Raw genomic sequence first — 26,600 nt, 5'->3', positions numbered from 1 at the left:
AACTGGGAAGTCGCGGCGTTGTGCCGACCTGGTACCATCCAGAGGGTGAGGAATAACGAGCGAAGGCCAGGAGCGCTGTGCCAGAGTCAGTTGAGTGTTTCGCAAGGGCTGGGAAACACTGCAGCCACTTCAGGGCCTGGCGTGGAGATTAGTGATAATAGAGCATTCAGTCCAGTTCCTGGATGTTGGCGGTGTATTTTAGCGCTGCGTCTTGTTCACGCTGTGCCTCCGGGCCCTTACCAGCGAGGGGGTTGAAGGTTTTGTATTCCTGAAGCAGCGTCAAACGGTGACACCCATCACCATGCCGGGCCGCCGAAACGACAGGAGTGCGGGGAGTGTCATGTGCGGCCGAGTCAGGGGCCGCTCCGATACAGTAGTTCAGTTCGTTGTGGGCACAAATGCCAGTCGGGCGGCAGCTGGCCAATGCAGGAGGGTAGGTGAGGGCGAGGTGTAGTGCTGATTCCTGATTTCTTGCTCGGCTTGGGGTTGATTTGCGCATATGATGGAATGAGTGTAGGGCCTGGTAGGTCAGGGGCGGTGCCACTTGCGCCTCATTAGTACCGTAGGCTGCTCCGCGTAAGCTATCCTGGGGGGAGGGCAGTGTCCTGCATCCGTGCCGTGACTCGATTTGCGTCGCCGAGGGACTCACCTTCTTTTGCAGCGCTGAACTATGTAGACACCTGGAGTCAGGCAGTGAGGCCTCCAAGTAAGGTAGTTGGCCTAAGGTGCGGTGCTGGCAGCACCTTAATTCTTGTTGTTGGGCCTTCTGTATCTACTACGAGTCCTTGCTCCGTCGGGCCGCCCTCAAAAAGGGCACAGCACCTCTGTGCCACGGAGCCCAAGTAAATACTGGAGAAGCCGTTCTCTTTAGTGAGGGGAGTTGAAACTCAGCCGGGAGGGTCAGCGCCATAGTGTGAGGGCCGCTGTAGGTGGAGACCCACCGCGCCGGGCAGGGCACTACGCAATGTCGGTCCTGGTTGCACAGCAATGCCGCCGGCCCAGAAGAAAAAATATTGTGAAGCGCTCACCTCCAGCGCGATCTCCATGGTTCGGGCCCCCCCGTCTTCGCCGCCAAGCAAGTCATGGCTCCAACGGTCGGATGTGAGCTCTGGAGGGATGTAGGCGGGGTTGGCTCGCGGCGCCAGGCAGCGTCCAGGCCAGTCGCAGACACGTTCGGAGGCCCAGCAATGCGTTTGCCCGGCCTCAGTGTAGAAGGCAGCAGCGGCGTCCGAGGAGCAGCCGCTACTTCAGTAAGAGGCCCTGGGCGATTGGGTGAGCGACGCCTGTCGTGGTGAAGGCTGCAGGCGCCGTATTCAGGATGTTTGAAAGGGCCGGGATCGGAGCTGCAGTTTAAGCTGCTGCTCCGGTCGCCATGTTGGCCACGCCCCATTTTGAACCCTCCTTGTATCCTTGTTTGTGCACAGGCCAGAATTTATCTACTTGGTGATAATCCTTTTCTTGTTCTCCAGTATACTGTATCCTATAATTACAACCTTCAGATATCTTCACCTACATTGAAGATAACCACTATCTATATCCATCTATCTGAGTGTTCAAAAAAGAAAAAAAAGATTAATTGACTTTGTCTTTATAGTTCAATTTGTTGTATCTTCTGCTGGCGCTATTGTGGTTCACTGCATTTTTTTCCTTTTGAGAAGATCCCTGGACACTCAGGGGCTGCCTGAGGGTTTGATAGGACATCCCACTGATGTTCCTCTCCAACAAGCCCGTGGTTTCCATATCTCATTTCAAGGGGGAAACTGCCAGGTTTTCAGGGATATAGCCTCAGATCGCTCATCTGTTACAATATATATTTTTCCTTCTTGGGTCTGCAAAGTAAGGGAGAACGTTCCAGGTAGAAGTAAGTCAGCAGTGATTCCTTCCAGTCACTGGGATAAAACTTCTAGCATTATAAAACAATTGTTTTTTTTCATATACACCAATCCACGCTTTGGGGTTTACTGTGAAGCACACAAAAACTGGCTGGACCCAATGACAGTGGTGGGCAGCTAGTATTAAGTTTTCTCTGAAATACGCCTGTCATGCCGGCAGGAATATTTTGGGTGCAAAAAACTGCCACGGCTATATGATCTCTTACGATGGGCGGTTCTCTGCTGGGGTGGCACAGGCAGACCCTTCATGCGGCCAGCTGATTTGCAATCTGTCTGCAGGTTCTAAATGACCTATTTGCTTCTAAGCCTTCACCTTTTTAGGGTCGAGCCTGCGTTGCATGCGCTCACGCATGCGTATCGCAGCGAGACTCTTTTGTATTTAGAAAAGGGCTCGGAGCCCTGTCAACTTCACGTCAGTGTTTTTTATTGGTTCATGGGCTTGCCTAATAAAATCTGCTTGCTTTCATTAGTCGAAGGCAGGCATAACTCATTCCTTTTCCGGTGGCTAGCCCTCCTCGAGCGCAGCGACCAAGTACAGAAAACTTGCGAGGCTCGCTGTTTTCCATCGGGCTCGTGGACTTCTTTTTCTCTAATTTACGAGCGTGATCTCGCTTGGCAGAAGTCGAGCGCTTTACATAGTTAATTTCACTTTTTCGGGTTATGTACATAAATGCACTTTTGCCCGATAGGTGAAAAGTCTGGTTAGGAGTTTACAACGCGATCAGATCTAACCTGAGCAAACGCGAGACCCGTTGCATTATAAATGCTTGTTGGTTTTGTATTCTTATTTCTAATTTTTCGAACCGACAGAGTTGCCTTTAAATTATTCCCTTGGGGTAGTTGATGTGGTGGAGTGAACAGGGGGATGGAGGAGCGCTAGAACAAGGACTGGGCAAGATTGCTGCAGTCAAACGTTGTAAATGAAGGTGCTGTCAGCTTTGTGTCACTGCACTGACATGTAAAGGAAGGAGTCATCAAGATGCAAGGGCATTCCGGCCTGGGCGCTTAATAATTTAGTAACGGAACCATGCTGATGTAATTGGAAAGACAGGAAGAAGTGCTACTCTGCACATGTCTCAGCCATCCTTGGCATCTCAGATTTTAAAGCATGAATCTTTCTTAGTATATCCTTATTTTTGGAAATTTTAGATATGTGCAAAACCAAACCAAAGCTCCAGGACAAGACTAGTAAATTGCTGGTAAGGTAAATATGTGACTAGGAAACATGGGAAATATATTTCCACCTACTCCTTAGATTATCAAATTCTAACAATCTAGTGATTCCTAAATACTGAGTGAAATGTACGGGAGGGCGTAGTTTCTCTGATCATGCTCCTGTGTTATGGAATTCCCTTTTGGATCATATGCGTCATGAAAATAATTCAACACGGTTTAGGAAGAATTTAAAAACTTGGTTGTTCAAGCAGGCATATCACGCTGATTGTTTTCTTCCACTGCTCTTATTAATTCTCTGACTACTCGGGGCCAAGATACCAGTGCTGAAGGTGCACCTAATCAAGTTATCCTAATATAACATTGCCATTTGAGTGCTGGAGGTGTGTAATTATGGCGAGATACACAGAAATGAAACATTTATGGGTTGGAAGCATTGTCAGATGGAATGGATAGAAAGAAGCCCCATAAAAGCAATGCTCGCTCGGTCTTTCCTTGCCATTTGAAATTGTAAGTTGCACAATTACTCTGCACCGCGAAATGTGTCCTTTGCACATGCAGATCTCCCAATTATTAGAGAGGCAATCAGCTCAGACAGATAAGCTGCTGTTTTTTTAAATGGCAATTATTTCCATAACTTTCAGTACCTGAGAGCTGAAACGTTTTATACAATATTCGCTTCACTGTGCTAGTGACAGTTTGCCGTGATATTTTTTTTCTTATTCATCTTTTTGTTGTTGTTGTTTTTTTAGGACAAGCTTGGGATATTTCAGAATATATTGAATGGAAAGGAACATTAATGGCGAGATGGCTGACAAGCAGAACCCTGTGGACTATGGGGTGCAAATCCGGTTCATCGATGACCTAAAGGAGCCAGCAAAGTCACAGAAGACTAGAAGTAGAGCCCCGAAAGCAAATTCATACGGCGTGGCCGTCCGAGTTCAGGGAATTGATGGACAGCCATTTGTGGTTCTTAACAGCGGGGAGAAGAGGGAGTCGTCCTATGGTGTACAAATTAGGACAGAGAACTCCTACAGAGAGACTCCTTTGAATAATCCACCTGTGTCCAGTTTGCCCCCGGACACATATGAACGGGCCTCAAACACCAGCAAGGTAGGGGGCTCCATCAGTTCAGATTCTGATCTTCCTGAGAATCCTTATGCGGTTACCAGGGGCCCCCAAAGAATATCGCATACTGGCTCCCAGTATAGCAGTACGTCCGATGAGGAACAGGGTTTAAAATACTACACAAAGGCACAGCAGTCACGGAGCTTTCAGTCTGGTACTGGGAGTAGACCTCCCTCCAGGGATCAGGTTCCTTCACCACCACAACGAGGGTATACGCCCCAGTCACCTAAGAACTCTTCCGTGGAGGAACTGAGAAGATCCCGATCCCAGGACTCTGTACTTTCCACTGACGTGGGAGATCCCTATGGAGAAAGACACTACAGCGAACGTTCATCCCCAGCTAATGCACGTCAATCCCAACCCACAGGTGAAAGCACCAGGAGCAGTAAAACTTTTGATGTCAGTAAAAGTAAAAGGATTGAGGTTAGAGAAGAATCCAATAACATCTCGGGACTAAGGCCAATGGTTAGACCGCAATCTGTGTCTCCTGAGGTTCCAAAACACCCTCTGCCAAAAGCCCCTGCACCCTCTGCTTCACGGTTTGCAGACAGGAAATCTGAAAGCACTGACATTGACACTAAGCCTCTCTCATCTGTGGATTCGTTGATAAGTAAGTTTGATGTGAAAAACCAGCCAAGAGGTCGATCAACAGGGCGGAGGAGCCGCATCTCACTGGATGAGCGAAAGAGGTCTCAGAGCTTGGATCGCTTGGATCGAGTGGCACATTATGATATGGCTGACTTCAGGGAGCTGCAAGGAAGAGATGTTTCCAGGGTCGAGAATGGGAGCCAGCCAGGCACAGACATAACCTTTAACAGCAATAGTCTTAATAGACTGCAGCGAGGAGGGTCTCAGGATGTCGAGGTGAGCAGGTCAGAGCTCACCAGGGAATGGCTGAACAAGAGCGTGGAGGAACCCGTGACAGAGCGACAGCAGCAAAAGAAAGTTCAAGCAGAGCTCCAGGTAACATTTTATTTTGTGTGTACTTTTGTAGTAGCATAATATAGCTTCACAGTTATGGTTTGAGTCTCTCAGTGCAACATTTGTTAGATTTTGTTCAAATCACCAGCTTCTGTTTAAGTAATTGTTAGTTGAAGCATCACTGTATGTATGAAATTTGCCATTGGGCTATGCACACCCCTGCAACAACATTAACTTAGAAATAATAAGGACCATAGGTAGTAGACAATTATTTTCGTGAAGCCTGAGTAAATCGGTGCTCCACGAGTAAGAGAAACAACATTGTGCCTAGAACTGTATTAGAAGACTAAGGAAATAAAAAATGTTGTCCTTTGTAACAGTTTGCAAAGGCGTTCACTAAAAGCAAGCAAGATTGTCTCACAAAATGAAATTAATTTGTCTCTACTTATCTCCTCTTAAGAAAGGAATAATTCTCCAGGAAATTAAGTAAACCATAGATTTTGCTACTTTTCAAGTCACTTGAGGTAAATAATACTAGTGCTTGCTGTCCTTCCTTCTTCAAATTCCTGGGTTGTCCTAATGGCAGACTAGGGGTCTAGTGCATCTATTACACGAAAAGAGAAAATCTGAACTGGAACAGTGGGCACATTGTGCACTCCAGTAGCGCTTCCTTCTGAAGTTTCCTCCAGGTGTCCCTGCTTCAGGTAATTTTCTTTCTGTGTTAGAGATTGCACATGTGTATACAACGGTCAGTTTCTTCGGTCCCTCTGGTAGCTGAACTACTGTCTTGTAAGAGGGAAACGAACGTCTATGCTTCTTGAGACTGGCTTTATGTGATGTCTTTGTAGTTTTCCCAATCTGATTGTCCCGACTGTATCGTTACTTGTCTTAGCATTTTTTTTCACATTCACTAAATAACAGGATACTTCAATGGTACCCATCTTTGGATTTGTCACAGAACAATCGTCTTACCTTATAGAAGGATTTGAGGCCATCCGGATTCAAGAGAAAGTCCCTTTATTTTCAGAAGCCTATGATGATTGTTCTCATATATGCCAACATTTTGGAAGTGGGAGATTATTTATTTTAATAATTATTATTTTAATCAGTACAATGCATTTTCCCCCTTTGATGTCTATTGAAGGAGATGCAATTTCAGACGGGAGACAACCAAAAAAGCCTTTTTTGGCTCAAAGAGTCAGGAGTCTACCGCTTGAATCGTGTCTTTTGACATGTTTGTGTTCTTTCCAGCTAGTCTGCTTCTATAGATGGGCTCTACGGCCAGTGATCTGTACGGTACCACTTAATCCTCCTTCATGATCGACTGAATGTCACATTCTTAGCTTTTAAGGAAGTGGTATCCAAGCTTAATTTCAACGAAGCGAGCTTATATGTTACATATTTTCCTCAGTGAAAACAAAACAGATAAAAGTTAGTTATGGTCCAGCAAAAATAAAACTGAAAAAGCCAAAAATTCGCCGGTTATGAGAGGCAAAGCATGAAGCACATAATGTGTCACACCCATGTTATGTTTTGCTCTTTGAATATAGCATTTAATTTTTTTGCATTCCACTGGCTAAAGGGCGTACTTAGTTTGGAAGGTTCTTAAGTTAAGGTGTATGTTGCGCATTGCGCATAGTAATTAGCTAATTTACGAACTTGAAAAGTTTTGTGTTTGGTGAACCATTACTGAACTAAATTATGTGCTGGATTCACCTTCCCAGTCGTCATTGTGCTTTGTGCTCTGTCTTTGGACAGGTCCTGCACCAAATCCCCTTTAGACATGCACATTAGTGATTGGCCGTAGGGCCTGTCTGGCCTTCCACACTACTTAGTTTGCTGTCTGTCTGCCAAATGTCATGCAGATTCATCAGATAGCCCCAAAGATATTAGTGAATGAAACATTTTCTCCCCATTTATCTTTCCCAACCATGTGATGGATCTGTTCAAACCGGTATATTGACAGAAAGCAAAATCTGCTAAATATTTTACAAATTTTGTGCAGATTAATCAAACTATGCCAACTATATTAGCAAAACATCTTTTTTAACCTGCTCGCTACCCCTTTCATAACCCATCCCCCTTTAAAGAACCAGATTGAAATTCAGAAAGCCAACAGTAAGCAAAACATACTAATTCTCTGTAAAAATTGATCAGACCTTTAAAACAATGCAAAAGCTATTAGTTGATCAAAAATATCTTGACCCCTACCCCTTTAACTTTGTCTCACTGAAGTACCTGCAGGGATTGTAATTTGTTGATGGCCTGTCACATTTGTTACAGATTCACCAAACAATGCCAAATTTATAAGCCAATTGAACATTTTATTGCCTCTCCACCTTTGCCACCCCGATGCATTGGTCAAACCTTTGTCTTCAAATAATTTGTATTATTATTGTCAAACAAAAGTATTACTTTCTACATCATTTACAGCCATTGCCACTGTGGGGAAGTTACATTGATTTTAGGAGAAATCATTACATATTCTTCCATGTGTTATATCAGAGAAGTCCCCTCCATCACCTTATTGCAGTAATTCACATGTTCACCTCCACCTTTGTGGACTGATGCTGCTGGTTTTTCGACTGAGTGCACTGAGGCCAGCTCACCAGACCTGAATGGGAGCGTTTTAACCCCCTTCAAAGTGTATGTCGAATTGGCTATCCCCAGTTGGCAAGGTCTCACTTGCTTATAAGACCTTAGTATTAGTACCCAGGTTACCAAGGGCATGTAAGGCTGAGTGTCTACCCGGGGCTGCAGCACTAATTGTGCCACCCTGTGTGTGACAAAATACAAAATACCTGCACTGGGTGGATGTGATTTATATAAACTGGCTGTAACATGTGATGTTGGTCTGGAATTCATGAAGCACAACAGGGAGAGTTACTCACAAGAAGCATCATTTTCTGTATTTTTCCGCTTTTAAAAATAAATACAGACAGTAATTTGATTTTCTGTCTCTATGTATCTGTAAATATCAGTAAAAACGGAAAACTGGAAGCCTTACTTATAATCCGTGGCCTTCAGCACTAGCTCAGCCAACCCCTATGACTCTCCCTGTTGTGCTTCATGAATTCCAGACCAACTGCTAGGCAGATAGACACAATGGGGATTTAAAAACTGAATGAGATTCCCCTAAATACAGGCATTTGTTAACATATATTTGTATATAATGCTAATATTCACCTGTTGTGGTAGTGTTTTGTTGTATTAGGCTCCTTAATTTGCTAAAACGTGAAAAGCATCAACATATGAGTGCATGTTTATCAGGTAAATGTGGAAATATACAATTTTACAATCCATTTATTCTCAAAACACAAAATAAAAAATGTGGGTAAGTACCAATAAAATGGATAAAACAAAACATAAATATGGATAAATAGACAGAAAAAAGCACCATAAAACCGGGAGCCCCTAACTGTTTTTTTGGGTAAAATTGAAGAAGGATGTGGGTTGTGGAGAGAGGGCCATATGTTTTGTCCCCACTTCAATTTCCCAAAAGAAGTATATAGGGACCAATACGTGACATAAAAACAAACAAAACAAACTTCGAAGCTCAGTTAAAATATACATATAGAAAAGTAAAGATTGTTGGAAGTAGTCATATGTTGGAAGCAAAGTAAGATAATTGCCATAAAGGATTGTATGTTCCTCAAAACCCTTTTAATTGTCAATTTATTTAGGCTACACATCCATAATTCTCCTAATATAGCGATTTCAGTAAAAGGCCTGTAATGTATTATTTACTTTCTCACAATTGTTAATTAATGACTGTCTTGATGTAAGAGATGTGTGAGAGAACATAAGCTGTGCATGGGGGGTTGGGGTGGTTAGATTGTTGGGTTCCTCACCATAACTGTCAACATTTCAGTGTGTGTTCGTTTTTTTATTTTAGTTGCAGCATCTCTGCACTTGCGAGTTTTAGTTTTTTTTAGCAAACGTTATTTGCATTCGGGGTTCTTAACCACACTTGCCCTTTTATGCATTTTTCAGTAAATGTTTTTGTCCTTTGCTATTCATTACTTTATGCATTTCCCAAATGGAGGTACATGGACTTTGGCCATGCACATCAGCCTGTTGGTGTAGGGAGTGACCTTTGGACATGTGCACCAGAAGCCTCTGAGCAGCCCCCTGACTTTTGGGTTCCGCACCCACCATATTTCTTCACAGAATCTCCTGTACCTGGTTTATGGCCGTAGACACTTACCAGACTCACTGCCAAGCAGGCTCTGCATGACCTTTGGCCACAGCAGCAGACTTTAAGTGTTCAAACTTCTCTTTGAACTAAGCACTGCACCTAGCTCCCTTGGCCACAGAGCCCACTGTGCCTGGCCTTAGTTTGTGCTGATTAGGAGATGCACACGGGTAGTGTGGTGCTTGGCCTGCTTCCTTATTCTTTGGACCAGTTGTGCATGTTTTTTGGCTACTCGGAGGAGAATCTGAATATTCAGCGCCCATCAAGGCTGTGTACCCAGGCGGCCCTGTTGCTGCTTCCATAAGCTGCAAGGTATTGCCCTGAGCTATATTATTTTTGCTCTGCGACAATGGCAGAGCACAGTGTGCTTTTACCTCCTGCCCTTAAGACTGATCTTCTTTGGTTTAGGTTTTTCTGCAGGAAAGTTAGGTCTCGCTGAACAGTGCTTCTTTTAATATTTGTTTATGTTGAGTTCTTTTTACTTTCTTATGTTCATGTTTTTGTAACATGCTTTGCAAATGAGCAATACTGTGCGCATTGTTTTTCCACACCCAGGAGCAGACTTGCACCATTCATTTGCAGCATGTTTGGGCCAGGCAATATTTGCATCATTTTCCCCGATCGTACTGAACATTGTCGATCACAGACAGTAATGAACTTCAGTGACCACATATATTAATGAATACTAATGGCTCAAGCCGGTAACCAGCATCAATGGACCCAGGCAAAAACAAACATCAATAACACCAGGCAGTGCTCAGCATTGGTAAAACCTGACAGCATTCAGTGTCCATCAGGTTGCTTTGATTATTTTTTAAACTGTCATGATATTCTTATCATTAATCAACTAAAGCCTGCCCAACACCTTTCTAGAATGCAAATTCCTCAAAAGGTACTGAACGTATTTCACCAGGCACTCTAAGGTCCTACTTCATAAGGTACCCTCGTACTAGGGATCTGTACAAATCTCAGCATAGCAAGATAACCGGAGCACAGTGATTGTTTGCCAAATATCAGGGAGATTCGTCAAGTGCTTCAAAGTTATTTGTCGACGAAAAAACCTTTTTTGGAGAAAGTGCAACTTAAACATACATACAGATTTGTTCTCACCGACAAAGATATATTTTCAATATGTTATTTCTTCTCATCAGTTAAAGTCCACACCTGACCTATTGAGGGATCAGCAGGCTGGAAGCACAGACCAGACCAAGGAATTGATATATAGCATCCTGAGAGATGGGTAAGTACTCTTTTGACGGAAGCGTTGCTGAAATACGTAAACATACATTTTTCATAAATTTCAATTGTACTCGTCATGAATGCAAGAGTTGTACCTATGGAATCTTCAGATTGGCAGTGGTGGAAGTGACAGGGCTGTAAATGTCCTCACACCTCTTTGTGTTACACACTCAGTTTCCTTTGAAAGGAACACGTCCTGCCCAGTTCCCCTTAGTTGTTACCCTTAAGTGTTGGCTCCTCCGATGGCATATGTTCCCAGTTCAATCTCTGAGGTTAATGGCACCAATTTTCCTCCTCTCTACAAAATAACTCCAGAGGTAAGCAAAGAAAATAATATTGAGCATTGTCAAAGTAAGTAGGTATCGCCTTTGAGACCTATTGGCTTTGTCAATGATTTTAGCTCTGCTGTACAGCAGTGTGGAGGCTTTACCACATGGCCAAATAAGAAACAAAACAAAGCCTAAATGATGTCGCCTGCTGTGCCATTTTGTAGGCATACACACCACACATGCGCTTGCCTAGAAAGTCATGCAGCTGCTCTTTTTTTTCATTTTATTTGCTGATCCAATTTGTGAAAAAAACGGTTGGTATTCTCTGGGTAAACTGACTGAGGAATATGAAAGTGAGCTTGCAGAATACAAGGAAAGATCGATCCACTGTAGAATAGGAAAACAAAATTAGTGTTGCAGGAAACTAAACTCACTGGAGGAATATGTGTTTTGGAGCAGTAACAGCAATTAAAATGCATTCCTTGTAATCCAGCCTGCTTTGCTGGAGTAATCTGGGACAACAATTGAGCCTGCGTGTACCCAGGGAAACTGTGGCACAATTGTCTACATTAAGAAACTATTTTTCCTTTGCCTCTTATTGTAGGAAGACCTGAACATCTCTGCACTACAAAGCACAATCTTTTAAATACAAATCTGCATATGGTTAACTGTTAGTTGACACCGAGTTCAAATTTCCTTAATTATCAAATGCGAGTTTTTAGTACTTCAGAGGCATTGCATTCCACTCGCATGCCACCATTTGCTAAAACCCACCTGCTTAATCTCTGCTGCAGGTCTTTTGGAATGGGGAGGTGCTGTTTGTCTTGGGAGTTTAACAGGAACGTTGATATGTATGAAAAAAATATATATATATATTGTAAAACCTTTTTTTGATTCACGACCATCTAGTGTAGCTTTTCTTGTTAACTCAAATGAAATCCTTTTATTAGCTCTAACCCCTCTATTGCCAGTTGCTTCAACTTAGACTTCAGTTATTGCAAAGTTTTAGATTGCCTTCACTCAGAAAGTGGAAGCATTCCATGAATACAACATACACACGCAGTCATCCCACAACCAGATGGTGTTTGAAATAGTGGGGATGGAGAACTGGAGAAGGTCTACTGCTGCAGCCTCCGCCGTGAAAAGATATTTAGTGGCATTCAATTTTTATGAACATAGGTCTATATGTATTAAAAATTAATTCATAAAAAGTGGTTGCTTTTTATTCAGTCACTTTTTTTTTTTTTTGCAACTCATTTTTGATTTTGGGAATCAACCCAGTGTACTGGTCAGTTTTTAAAACCACTATTCACAGTTAGCTTACAGTTGAACCTACCTCATGAGGCAGGCAGCAGATTACGACTTACTCTGATAAAATGCCATCACAAGGACGGTGGCCTTCCCAGGTCAGCAGTCCACCATATCTGAGTTAGCATTTTAATAAAGTGCATATTTTTTTGTAGTGCAGTCCATTTTCCTTAAAGAAAATGAGTCTAAATGTTTTTTAAAAAATGCACATTGTGGCAAAGTTTGAGTTGACAGTGGTCCCCTGGTTCACCTCCCACTCCCAAACAAACTTTTTTTGTCATTCACAAAGTAGAAGATGTTCCACGGGGACCCCTTCCACATTGGCTATGGGTTGCCACCTCCATTAAACATTTGGTAACCGATCAGTGATTTCCGACTGAAATTGCTGTCTTAGAGCATTGATACATGCATTCTGTATCACAATTTGTAAGGGACACCCTCAACACTCCCTTTCCAAATTTCGATTCTGAAAGTATTTAGAAAACAATTTTGTGTTTTGGTAACATGTTAACGAATTACAAAATGGGTATAATACATTGCAAAAACTAATTTAGCAATCGCAAACCCTGTGATTTAGTGAATCACACTCTTTGTGATGGCTAAATGGCTTCATACATCTGCCCTATAGTTACCAGAATGAATTAACTTTTTCTGTTCTGTTTACTGACATATATTGGGCATATTTAGAAACATCAGTTTTTAGAAACTGAATTTGTATAGAAAGCAAAGCAGCGACGACCAAGAATATTGTATAGACTTCTCAATAAGATCAAATGTTAAAGAAAAGAAGATGGATATAGTGGTTGCAGCTGGGGTGGGCACAAATTACTGGACAGTGCATTTTCACAAAAAAAGAAATACACTAGTTTCATAAACTTGCATGATTTTTTTATAGCAGTTTGTCTTGATTTTGAACTAACTGATCAATTACTGTAGCTTGTTGGGGAACTGAAATAATGGTGATAAGCTTTTGAGGTTGGCTGGTATTGAGGAGAGTGTATTTCTCCAGAGATTGTCACTGGTGCTGACAAAACCTCTATATTGTCCTCAAATGTATTTTTCGTGCATTCTTTTGCAAAATTGTGACTGGTTTACCCTAGCTTTTACCATCTATTTAATGTCTGTACTTTTGTGTCCTTTGTAGCACAACAGAGAGTGAAATCTCACTAAAGAGGAAAACCAATCTTGTGTTTGAGAAGATTCAAGCCTTTACTGTAAGTGAGCACTCTGGCAAAAATGCAGTGGCAATGGGATTAGCAAAGTCTTTTGGTCGTCTGTACCTGTTCTCCTTTCCCATCAGACTTGCCCTCGTAGCTGCTCCTTCAATGAAGAATGTTATCTCTGTCCTATCTATCTAGGTTATATTCTCTCATTTTCTGTGGTTAACATTGGACCAATCTGTATACCATTGTTCGTCTAGGTGTCCACAGGTCAAAGTGTACCTAGAGGGCGGTTCTGATTGTTGTAGGTTCTCTATAGCTCATTTGAAGTGTTATAACATTCTTTTACGTTTGTAAAAGCTTTACCTTCTGGAATTTGAAAAATGTATAAATACATTGCTAATTTGTGTCAGTCTTTTATCTTATATGTGCACCGCCTCTGTATACTCATCCAGTGCATAGTTTTTAGGAGAAGAGTGTAAACAGATGTGTCCTCACTATCACAAAAAAAATTGCTTTCACTTGTTGGGCGGAACTCCCACATAGCTGTTAGACTTAAATAATTTCTTTCTTGTAGCAAAACTCTTGAAAGCCCTGAAAATGGCAACTCTCCTGATCACATATAAAAATGATGCCACACTTGCCAAGCACAAACAAGAGTTCAATCTGCTAACATGCAATGAAAAATGAGTATTTATTTGGAAATGTTCATGCAAGATATACATTGCTGTTACAGAGCACATCATCATACTATTGACATGACTAGCAGTACCAAAGCACCCCATGCCTCAGAAAAGAGTTCTGTCGAGCACAGCACAGATTATTAGTTTCATCATGCATTATTAAGTACTATTGGAAGCTTGCCTGACCTCGAGCTTCCTGCAGCAATGTGTTGTAAGGCATCTCAGAGTGTACTATTTCTGTCATGCATACCAAGTGTGTGAGATCAGAGTGCTAATTCAGACCATCTTCGTACTTCAACAATATAAAGAATGTTAAGCCAATAATACCTTTTTTAAATAAAGAAGTTGGATGTTTTGGGTTACTTGATATAAGTGTATGAGGTGAACAAAGGGTCAGTAATGAGGAAATATCCCCACAGCGGGATTATTGGATTAAAAAACAAATATACAAGTTCTCTGCTTTTGTGGTGTTTGAAAACGATGACTAAGGGGGTGACATGGTGAAGTGTGGATGGAGGTATGGGTCTCAGGAGGAATGGAGCTACTGTCAGCTTCTCAACCACTTGTTTTTATGTCTGATGTGAGAAATCCCCAAGACATAACTCCCATCCCCAGCGCTACATCGAGACTGTCCTCTAGGGCAATTAATTCCCAGGCCATAATGTCTCATGCTTATTAATCTGTATATGAGGCATGGGCTATGCACAGCTGGACTTGAAAGGGACTACCAGTTTTGAGGTTGTACAGTCTAGTCTGTGTGTAGGTACACAGGATTGAACATGCGGTTTGCCAGTAAGTAATTGAGCATTCATACTGGACAAGCAAACACAAATACTGTGGTAGCATGCTTTAGAAAGTAAGAACAATTCATATTTTTTCAGTTGCATTACTATGTCGTTTTGACTTTCAATGTTTGAAATGTACACATAATGGTACTAGCATAGTCCTCCCTTGAAACATAATGACAAACTCAGTTGATGTAGTACTTGATTTATTTTGTACAACGTTATTTACTTACAAACTCTAAATCCATTGCATGTTTGTAATTGAAAGTAAAAGTATAAAGTCTGTTCAACCTCTAATGAGAAAAATCATTTTTAAGTGGTATTTGTCTACATTTTTTAACACAGTTTTGAAAAAACATCTTTCCAAGAATTTGCTTTCCAAGCAAAGCATTCAGTTCTTCATCAGTAATTGGTTTAGTATTATTAGGGTTTTATTAAGTATGCAAGATTTCTGGAATATGGGGATGGTTGCTACAGACCATTTTGTTTTTTATTGCCACTGAATCAGTCGAACCCTGATTGTGATATATGGTAAACTTGAGAGTGAGTGCCTCCCCAATTTAGTCTTAACCTTACTCAATTTTGTGATGATGGATTAATAACCTTATTTCTCTTCGCCTCCTGGTTTCTTATTCAGAGATATTGGGAGCACTTGAAATGTTCTGAACACTAGCATTAAAAACAGTATGAAAAATAATCTGGACGTGTAAATTAAATTACATTTGTAACAATCACTAAAGTCATAACTTGTATAATGACCTGTCATTGCTTGATGCTATCTGGTCACTTGAAATTACTTTTTCTACTTAGCCTATTTTGTTGTGTTCTTGTTAATGTGCAACCACCTACATTACTTTTTAAAAATGATTGTGCAATCTCCATCAGCAAGCTTCATCTCCAGACGGCACCCAAACCCTAATGTCTCAGAAGAATGACCTTCAGAGAAAGATGGGGGAGCTGCAGCGTCAGTTGGATGAAGAGACAAAGGTAAAGAGAGTTTTGCACTTCCAGTTCTGATGTATTTTGCCCTTCATCACATTGAGGAAATACCCTTGATTTGTTTCTACCATGGTCACCCTTAGGTAGTCCTCATATACATGGCAGACCAGTATATTTGATTTCCTCACCAACCTTTGGATATGTGCTTGTAGACATTGGAAAAAGGCAAAGACACTTGGATGATGCCTACTGTTGGTCAATTTCTCTGGAACAATGTATGCCAAAAGTCCCCATCCTGTAGGTTTCTTGGCAAAGTTGCTTTCAGCTGACTTGTCCAACATCTTGTAGCAGTCGTGTTGTGTCTCTGCAGTTGGTTCCATCACATGCAAGGAAGACTTGTGGAATCTTTCGGACATTGTTTTGTTTCCTCAATTACATTGTCAAATTCCATTCTTATTCATTGAGCATATTGTTCCATATACAACATTTATGAAACACTCTTTGATGCCTTCTTCTCTGTTATAGTCGTAGATATGTTGCATCCAAAACAAATGTTTTTTTTCTGCTTGGGAATGTTGTGTACATTGTATTTGCATGTATATAGCACTTACTACCCTTGACGAGGTGTCGAAGTGTTTTGAGATGAGTCTAAGCAGAGATACATGAGGGAGAATTTAGTATGGTTGTTTGTGAGATCTTAGTAGTAAACTGAGTTTTGGAGTGAGCGCGGAGGGAAGAGTCTAGGAAAAATTGTTTTGGAGATCATAATAGTAGAATGAGGTTTGGGATGTCAGAGGGTGGAGCTAGAAGATAGATTGAGAGAGGTAAAAGGTGAGACAGGGTAATACATTGGAGAGAGTGATTTTATTTTTCCCTTGTACAATAGGAATAAAGTAATAAATATCTGATAAAGATTTCTAGCTGCAGATTCCTTACCTTTGAATTGATTCCCTGGCGCCAGCTTTGAATCTGGAATCTTTTTGCTGAGCAATACTCTCACGCGCCATCTATGATTATATAGAAAGGGAATATACGTATAAGGAAGATGATATATTGAGATTTACAGTCGTATTGTATAAACACAGACTCAAGTGTTGCAGTATTTTAAGGTAATTTATTTGTGAACTTCTATAACATGGAAGATCTACATCCTGAATGCTTTACATTCCCTCATTTCGCCACCTGGTGGTGAGACCACAAATTGCATCTCAAAACATTTTTCACCAAATCTGTTTGTGGCCGGTACCATACGCTTTAGTCAGGCGGTAGATTTTATCTGCTTCTCCTCTTCTGTCCTCTAATGGGAATCCTCATGAATTCTCTCCTCCTTTCCTGCTGTGTAGACTAGATAGTCGATTTTTTCAAACAAGGTGATGCTTAACTCCATGTCCCTGCATCTCTCCAAATTTCTAATGTTTTCTTGCTTTTTATGCTTAAACAGTCTGTGCTCCATCTCCTATTTTCAAGCCATGAGCACTCAGCTACATGCAGTTCCAAAGAGTGGAATTTCTTTCACGCTGCAATTCCTAAATGGCTAATAACTGTCTGATACCATTTTGCTCTCTTAGTGTGACCATGACAAGGTGATCTTTGAACAGTCATCTTGTGTGCTTGCTGTGCATGGATACCCAGTAATACAGGACACATGGGAGTTCCCTTTGGAAAATTCACAGCTGGCTTGGAAATTGGTTCAGTACAGAACTTCTCTTTAGCCATCGAGTAAGCAATGCACTCTATTGATGGGCATTTTTTTTTTTATGCAGCTTGGAGGCAAGTCTCACTACTCCAGGGCTTAATTGAAGCCTGTAGTTGCCGGTGCTCAGCACCACCACTTAATTATCTACACCGGTTCTTATGGTGGTCTGCCACGTGGCGGTGCAGACAAGAGTTGTTTATTAATTCAGTGTACTTTAACAGTGACACTAACACCTGCCACCCATGCTGTTCTTATGGCTTTGGTGGCTTGCAATAGTCTGGAATGTCACGCTTGTAGGGCTGAGATAGTTGTTGTGTTGGTACTGTCATGGGCAGTGCCGTTGGGAGCCATGAGTATTGCAAGCTGCAGTGGCCTCCTGTCCAGGGCCCTGGCACATATATCTTTTGTTTTTACAAACATTGCACTACTCTCACTCACCCCTCAACCCCACAGAGCAATCGCATTGTGTGCTAGAAACCCCAGCCCAACGGTGGCGCTGCCATCTTTTCCTGCTACTGGACCACATGTTCTGGCTGCATTGCGTTAGAATGTCCTGAGAATGGTGTTAAGTGCCTGGGAGATGAGGGCCCTTTTGTGACCAAAACATTCTGCTGCTACTGCCTGGCTCCTCATCGGAGCATGGTGGTGATTGGTGTATTGCATTGTTTGCACTTAGTAGTGGGGGTTACTGAAGCGCTTCACTACGCTATGATTTTTTTAAGAGTTTAAAAAAAAAAAACTTTTTAAACAGGATAGGATTTATGACACATGTTGTAAGCATCACAAGGAAAAGCAGGACAAGCCCAACATAGGGCACTCGCAGAATGTACATTATCAACCGCATCTAATTCAAGTGATGATGCACATAAACCATTGTAACATATTCAGAGTGTGTGTGTGTGTATGTATAGTATTGCGAGAAGAGTAACAATTTGAACTTCGTAGTCGCAATTCCATGTAGTATATGATGACACCAAGGTGTGTTTTATTGTGTTAAGAGAAGCTGCAGAAAGCAATGCTGTAGATTGAAGTGTGAGAGAGACTAACAGTTTGTTTTCTTGTAGGCTGTAAGCTGGCACCTTTGAGCAGCACTATAGAACCCTTTATTCTATTTCTTATTATCATAGTCTTTCTGATGGATACAACTACCTGTGGATTCCTCACCTCATGAATACTCCCATGGCGCCAGCATTCGACGGAAATCTTCTTACTAGTCTCTGCACGTCGACGAGGACGTCACTGTCTCGCACGCGACGCCGTCTGACGTCATACAGGCAATAAGAGGTCCTCGACGACGTGCAGACGTCAGTTCCCTTTTTTCCGTGCATTCGAAACGGTTATCTTCGAGGGAGCAACTGTTACTCTTGCGGTTACAGTGTATATCTTGCTGCGTACTCTTTCTCTGTGGAAATAATGTCGCAGCGAAAGTCTGGATTTAAGCCTTGTCGTGAGTGTGGAGGCAAGATGTCGGTGACGGATCCTCATTCCGATTGCCTTTGGTGTTTGAGCTCCGACCACGACGTCTCGACTTGTGATTCGTGTCAGCACATGAATCCGAAGGCCATTAAAGAACGCGAGGCGAAGCTGTTTATGGCCAAGTCAAAGGAGAAGCATCACAAGAAAAAGTCTTCTCCAAGACATCGGCGTCATCGAGACTCCCGGCGCCGTAGAGAATCTCGGCGTCATTCAAGGGAGGCTCGTTCCAGGTCTCCGGATCGGCGCCGGAGGACATGGGCGGTCAGCCCCACGGTGACGCCGCATCCTTCGACGCCGTTGCTCTCTCCGGCGTCTCCAACTTCGCCTGGACAGGCGTCGGTGATTGAGGTATTGGAGCCTCAAGTGTTTTCTCCGGCGCAGACGCCGAGGCCGGCGTCGGGGTCGCCTCCGAGTCAGGCACCCCAGTATCCGGCTTTTCCCACCCCTGGAGCCGATAGTTCCGCATTCTTGAATGCGATGTATGCCATCTTCCAACAGATGGCTCCAGGGGGTGCTCCGGCTGGGCCTTTGGCCTTTTCTTTGGGTGATCCTGCGCCTCTTCGGCCGGCACCCTTTATGCCCTTTCTCCCGTTTGGGAACGTGGGCTCGGCGCCAGTGTCGGCGCCGGTGGCCGCTCCGATGGCTTCGGAGGGATTGGCCCCAGGGATTTCCATCCCGTCGACGTCGAGATTTCGGCCTGTGACTCCGGTGGGTCCATCCGTTTCATCTGCTCTTCAGTCGGCGCCGAAGTTACCTGTGGCGCCGGATGCGGCGTCGGTGGCTTCGGAAGATCGGCGCCGATCTCCGACTTCGGCGGAGGTATTGTCGACTCCGCGGATTGAGCAACGACTGCATTCAAGGAGGCGTGCTCTCCGGGTACTAGAGGAGCAGGAGTACCAACGAGCCCTAGAGGAAGGAGAGCTAGAGGACTCGGGTGATGGGCTGCGTGGACTGGAGTCGGCCAGTGGGCTGGACACTTCCCCTGAGTGGGACCTTTCGTCCCCGGGGGAATATACCGAGGAAGCTGCTTCCTTTCATACAGTGGTACGGAAGGCAGCTAGTTTTTTGGACCTGCCTTTGCCGGTGGTGGAGGCGAAACAAAACCTTTTGACAGAGGTGTTGCATCCGGCCTCAGCCGCGGCGGAGCCTCTATTACCTTTTAATGACGCTCTGCTGGATCCGGTTTTAGAGGTGTGGAAGAAGCCGGCATCTTCCCCAGCAGTTCACAGAGCCATGGCCAGGAGGTATCGGACGGCTCCAACTGATCCTGGTTTCCTATCTAGGCACCCTACGCCGGAGAGCTTGGTTGTGCAGGCCTCCTGTTCGTCCAAGTCAGCGCCTGGTTCTTTTCCGACGGTGCCGGGGGACAGAGATTCAAAAAAGCTGGAGGCGCAGTCGAAGAAGATTTTTTCGTCCTGCAGTCTGGCTTTAAAAGCCACCAATGCAACCTGTATCCTGGGGAGGTATATTCATGCTCTGATGGATGACATCTCCTCTTCGTTTACAGAGCTTCCCCAGGGTCTTTTGGATCTTGTCTCTGATGCTCAGGCTGCTGCGACCCAAATTATCCAGACGGGACTGGATACCACCGACTCGGTAGCCAGAGCAATGGGCACAACTGTGGTGGAAAGGAGACAGGCCTGGCTCCGTAACTCGGGCTTTTCGGCAGATGTACAGTCCACATTGTTGGATCTCCCGTTTGATGGGGACAAACTGTTTGGGGCTAAGGCTGATTCGGCCTTGGAACGGTTTAAGGAGAGCAGGGCCACGGCTAAGTCGCTGGGACTCCAAGCTCCTTCTTCCACGGCCTCTTCCAGATTCTTCAGGAGGTTTCGTGGATTTGGGCGTGGCTCTTCCTCCTCTTCCTTTCGGGGAAGATATCAGCAACCTGCCTCTTCCCATCCCTATAGATCTTTTAGGGGGAGGGGCAGGGTCCGCACCAGGGGAGCTTCTCAGCAGCACTCTGCCTCTTCCTCATCCTCTGGCGGGGTGCAGCAGGGGAAGCAGCCTTAGGCTTCCACCATTTCCCACTCACTCCTCTCCTGTAGGGGGAAGATTACAGCATTTTCTCACCAAATGGGAGACTGTTACGTCGGACACTTGGGTTCTCAGTGTTGTGGGAAAAGGCTACACCCTTCCCTTTCGGGAGTTTCCGCCCCTCATCCCGCCCCGCCCTTCGTATTGTTCACAAGAACACCTCCTGTTGCTAGAACAGGAGGTAGAAGTCCTCCTTTTAAAGGGCGCGGTGGAGTTGGTCCCGGAGCAGGAAAGGGGTCAAGGAGTTTACTCAAGGTATTTCCTGATTCCCAAGAAGGATGGTCGTTTGAGACCAATTCTGGACCTGAGGATCTTGAATTGGTTCCTCAAGCAGGAAAAGTTCAAGATGCTGACCCTAGCACAGGTGCTTTTGGCGTTGAACATGGAAGACTGGATGGTGTCTGTCGACTTGCAGGATGCTTACTTTCATATCCCGATACTCAAGTCACACAGGAAGTATCTCCGGTTTGTGGTGGGATCGCAACACTACCAGTTTGCGGTCCTTCCGTTTGGTCTTACTTCAGCACCTCGAGTCTTCACGAAGGTGATGTCGGTGGTTGCGGCAGAGCTCAGAAGGAAGGGGATAGCAGTATTCCCTTACTTGGACGATTGGTTAATCAAAGCCAAGTCCCCGGAGCTTGTGTTGCGTCATCTGCAGTCAACAACCCAGTTGTTGTTCGACCTGGGCTTTTCGGTGAACGAGCCCAAATCTCACCTAGAGCCCTCTCAGCGCCTCCTGTTCATAGGGGCAGTACTGGATACAACATTGGGTCGGGCCTTTCCTCCGCCTCAGCGGATTCAAGATATTCAGGATTTGGTTCCAATGTTTCGAAATGGAGCGGTAGTTCCAGTCCTCAAGGTCCTTCGTCTGCTCGGTCTTTTTGCCTCCTGCATTCTGTTGGTCACGCATGCTCGCTGGCACATGAGGGCTCTTCAGTGGTGCCTCCGAAGGCAGTGGTCTCAACACAGAGGGGATCTAGAGGGTACTGTCAAGATCTCCAGAGATGCTGCTGTGGATTTAAAGTGGTGGATTGCAAGCAACAATCTTTCACAAGGAAAGCCGTTCCAGCAGTCGCCACCAGTGACAACAGTCATAACGGATGCTTCCACTCTAGGGTGGGGAGCTCATCTGGGGGATCTGGAGATCAAAGGTCTTTGGTCTCCAGAGGAACAGATGTTTCACATCAATCTGTTAGTTACTGGCTGTACGTCTGGCTCTCAAGGCCTTCCTCCCTTCCCTTCGTGGTCAGTCGGTACAGGTCCTAACGGACAATACTACCACGATGTGGTACATAAACAAGCAGGGAGGAGTGGGGTCGTACCTTCTCTGCAGAGAAGCTCTTCGACTATGGTCCTGGGCAAAGGACCATCGGATTTGCTTGATAGCAAACCATCTGGCCGGAGTTTTGAACGTGCGTGCGGACAGTCTCAGTCGCCACTTCTCGGCAGACCACGAGTGGCGTCTCCATCCAGATCAAGTCCGTTTAATCTTCCAGAAGTGGGGGTTTCCTCGGGTAGATCTGTTCGCCACTCGAGAGAACGCGCATTGTCCGTTGTTCTGCAGCCTTCAGTATCCGATGCAGGAAGCGTTGGGGGACGCGTTTCAAATGACCTGGTGCGGCCAGTTGCTTTACGCGTTTCCTCCCATACCCTTGATTCCTCGAGTATTGAGGAAGATTCGCCAAGACCGGGCTCTAGTAATCTTAATAGCTCCGGATTGGCCAAGGAGGGTGTGGTACTCCGACCTTCTCCAACTCTCAACGTGCCCGCCGCTCCGTCTCCCTTTCAGGGCAGACCTCCTCTCACAGTCGCAGGGGCAGGTTCTACACCCCAACCTCCAGAGTCTGCACCTACATGCCTGGAGATTGAACGGGGCAACCTGAGTTCCTTCTCTCTCCCGCCTGAGGTAGTGGATGTTATATTAGCGGCCAGGCGACACTCCACTAAATCTATCTACGCTAATAGGTGGTCTAAATTTGTTGCGTGGTGTGGAGAGAGGCAGATTGATCCCTTACATGCTCATCTATCGGACATTTTGTCTTTTGCTCTATCTCTGGCGCAAAAAGGTTGTGCAGTGGCTACCATTAAAGGTTATTTATCGGCCTTGTCAGCCTTCATATGTCTTCCAGACCAACCATCTTTATGTAAATCCCCTATTGTTATCAGATTCTTGAAAGGTCTTCTAAATCAATATCCTCCAAAGCCATTCGTTATGCCGCAATGGGATTTGTCCTTAGTCCTGACTTTCCTTATGGGGTCCCCTTTTGAACCTATGCATTCTTGCCCCTTGAGGTATTTGGTTTTAAAAACAGTCTTCCTGATAGCTATAACATCAGCAAGGAGAGTGAGTGAGTTGCAGGCCTTATCAGTAAAACCCCCTTATACAACTTTTTATGGGGATAAGGTGGTGTTGAGGACCAAGGCTGCTTTCCTCCCGAAGGTTGTTTCACCCTTCCATTTGGCTCAGGCAATTACTTTGTCCACGTTCTATCCTCCGCCTCATCCTTCCAAAGAGGAAGAAAGACTGCACCGTCTGGACCCAAAGAGAGCGTTGAGCTTCTTTATCGATAGAACAAGGGATTTCAGGCTGGAGGATCAGCTGTTTATTGGATACGTGGGCAAGAGGAGAGGAAAGGCAGTCCACAAGAGAACACTATCCAGGTGGGTTGTTCTTTGCATTAAAATATTTTACTCTTTGGCAAAGAAGGATCCTCCTGAGGGCATTAGAGCTCATTCCACCAGAGCTAAGTCGGCCACTTCGGCCTTGGCCAGAGGTGTTCCTGTGGTCGACATCTGCAAGGCCGCAACTTGGTCGTCCCTTCACACTTTTGCAAAACATTACTGTTTAGATTCTGAGGTTAGAAGGGACGGCCATTTTGCACGGTCAGTGCTGCAGGATTTCTTGGTTTGACCATTTAGGCACCCACCGTCGGGCGTGGTACTGCTTTGGGACTCTATTCATGAGGTGAGGAATCCACAGGTAGTTGTATCCATCAGAAGAACGAGTTACTTACCTTCGGTAACGACTTTTCTGGTGGATACATTAGCTACCTGTGGATTCCTCACGGTCCCACCCGCCTCCCCGTTGCCTTTATGGTCTTGCCAAGTAATCCTTGAGTGCGCTCCTCTTGGTCCTTGAGGGTGCAATAGATGTATATATATAATATATTTGTATATATATATGTGTATATATCTTTATGTATATACTTGGTGTGTGTATATATTTTAAAAGAGAGTTTTATATATATATATATATATATATATATGTACATAAAAAGATTTACAGTTATTCATACAATGTGGTGTATTTTACAATATAATGGATGTTGCCTTGCTCTTTCATTGCACTGCCTGGTTGTTCTCATGCACGTAAAAAATGATTGGTACTGACGTCTGCACGTCGTCGAGGACCTCTTATTGCCTGTATGACGTCAGACGGCGTCGCGTGCGAGACAGTGACGTCCTCGTCGACGTGCAGAGACTAGTAAGAAGATTTCCGTCAAATGCTGGCGCCATGGGAGTATTCATGAGGTGAGGAATCCACAGGTAGCTAATGTATCCACCAGAAAAGTCGTTACCGAAGGTAAGTAACTCGTTCGTTTAGCTGCTTACTGCACTGGAATGTCCACCGTGATATTTTGTTTGAAGTTTCTGTTCCTGAGTAGGCATGGTGTAAGAGAGAAATAGTGCGGAGACCACAGGGGATAGGCTTTGCTAATATCCCATGAGGACCAGCTGTGAAAAACCCATCCAGGAAAAAGTAATACAGAATAAGCAGAAAAAGTATACTTAGAAATAGGCTCTGCAGTAAAATGACAATATTGAATGAAAGAAAACCTACAGTTTTGGGAGTGTGCGCACCAGCTCATTTTTGATATAAAGGCATAGACTGTCCCGCAGAACTAGGAGCCAGAGACCGCACCCTATATTTTTTTTTTATCCGTAAATCCATCCGGGCACAATGTGGTTAAAGAATATGAGAACCTAATTATCAATAAGCCTCAAGTCTCACCTGCTCAGTGGTTAGATCACTGAAGTTTGGTCCTGAGGATTTGGGCATCCTAAATGAAGTAGCCTCCGAAACATGCATGAACTGTTTTTAGAACCACTGCACGCTTGCCAACAGTGCAGAAATAATAGATCAAAGACACATGCACTGGGAAAAAAAGCACAAGATCAGTTGTTTTTAATGTGATGTTAGGTATGAGTATGAATGTTTGACTAAGGGAAGTTACGGGTGTAGAAAACTGGGCTCTTTGCAGATTCCCTTCCACTTTTTGTTCCCATTTTAATCCCTAGATGCTGGCTTTTCTCAACTGCTAACCAGGCCCCAGTATATCAGTTCCCTCCCTAAATTGTTCGCTTAAATCCAGGATTTAAGGGACACCCCTGACACTAGAACCTCAGATTTGATGGATCAACTTCGAAGGACAATCAGTTCATCAATCAATCAAATACATTTCTTAAGCGCAATACTCACCCGGTAGGTTCTCAAGGCGCGGGGGGGGCGCGGTTACTGCTCGAAAAGCCATGTTTTGAGGTGCTTTCTGAAGGTTGGGAGGTCCTGGGTCTGGCGTAGGTTGGTGGGGAGGAAGTTCCAGGTTTTGGCGGCAAGGTGAGAGAAGGATCTGCCGCCGGAGGTGGTGTGTTCGATGTGGGGGACTGTAGCGAGGGCGAGGTCGGCTTAGCAGAGCTGCCAAGTTGGTATGTGGAAGTTGACTCGTTCGTTGAGGTAGGCTGGTCCAGTGTCGTGGGGGCTTTGTGAGCGTGGACAAGGATTTTGAAAATGATCCTTTTGTTGATGGGCAGCCAGTGTAGGGATCTGAGGTGGGTGGATATGTGTTTGTGGCGAGGGAGGTGGAGGATGAGACGTGTGGCTGCGTTCTGGATTCGCTGGAGTTTTCTTTGAAGCTTGGCTGTGGTCCCTGCGTAAAGGGCGTTGCCATAGTCCAGTCTGATGCTTATTAGGGCGTGGGTGACTGTTCTTCTTGTTTCTAAAGGAATCCATTTGAAAGTCTTGCGTAGCATGTGAAGGGTGTTGAAGCTGGAGGATGATATGGCTTTGATTTGCTGGGTCGTGGAGAGAGACAAATCCAGTATGATGCCATGGTTCCGTGCGTGGGTGGTGGGTGTTGGGGGTGGTCCGAGGGTGGTGGGCCACCAAGAGGCATTCCATGCTGCCTTGTTGGGGCCGAAGATGATGATCTATGTTTTGTTTGAGTTCAATTTGAGGTGGCTTGCCATCATCCAGTTGGCAGTGTCGAGGAGTCCGGCGTGCAGGTTATTCTTGGCGGTAGCTGGGTTCCTAGTGAGGGAGATGAGCTTGGTGTCGCCAGGGTATGAAATGATGGTGATGCCGTGGGGGCGGAGGATGTTGGCGAGAGGAGCCATGTAGATGTTGAAGAGGGTGGGGCTGAGGGAGGATCCTTGGGGGATGCCACAGATGATCTTGGTGGCTGTAGACCGGGAAGTAGGGAGGCGAACTCTTTGGGTTCTTTTGGAGAGGAAGGAGGTGAGTCAGTCCATGGCTTTGTGGTGAATTCCCGCGTCGAAAAGGCATGCGCAGAGGGTTTGGTGGCATACAGTGTCAAAAGCTGCAGAGAGGTCTAGGAGGATGAGGGCGACGTTCTCGCCCTTGTCCAATCTGGTCCTGATGTCTGTGCAGGCGATGAGGGCGGTCTCAGTGCTTTGGTTTTTGC

General features: G+C 44.6%; 1 protein-coding gene across 3 annotated transcripts in view; it reads left to right on the top strand.

Annotated features, from left to right (window-relative positions):
- CGN (cingulin) overlaps positions 1–26,600 on the top strand; it is a 176,221-nt gene that overhangs the window by 74,472 nt on the left and 75,149 nt on the right. For all 3 annotated transcript variants that reach the window (XM_069218329.1, XM_069218330.1, XM_069218332.1), the window contains exons 2-5: positions 3,818–5,156; positions 10,461–10,549; positions 13,270–13,339; positions 15,639–15,740. In XM_069218329.1, coding sequence (XP_069074430.1) covers positions 3,849–5,156; positions 10,461–10,549; positions 13,270–13,339; positions 15,639–15,740 — 1,569 coding nt within the window. In that variant the 5' untranslated portion in view covers positions 3,818–3,848. The remainder of the gene's footprint in view (positions 1–3,817; positions 5,157–10,460; positions 10,550–13,269; positions 13,340–15,638; positions 15,741–26,600) is intronic.

This window comes from Pleurodeles waltl, chromosome 12, assembly GCF_031143425.1.
Source record: "Pleurodeles waltl isolate 20211129_DDA chromosome 12, aPleWal1.hap1.20221129, whole genome shotgun sequence".
NCBI lineage: Eukaryota > Metazoa > Chordata > Amphibia > Caudata > Salamandridae > Pleurodeles > Pleurodeles waltl.
This window is presented reverse-complemented; position numbering and strand designations above follow the sequence as displayed.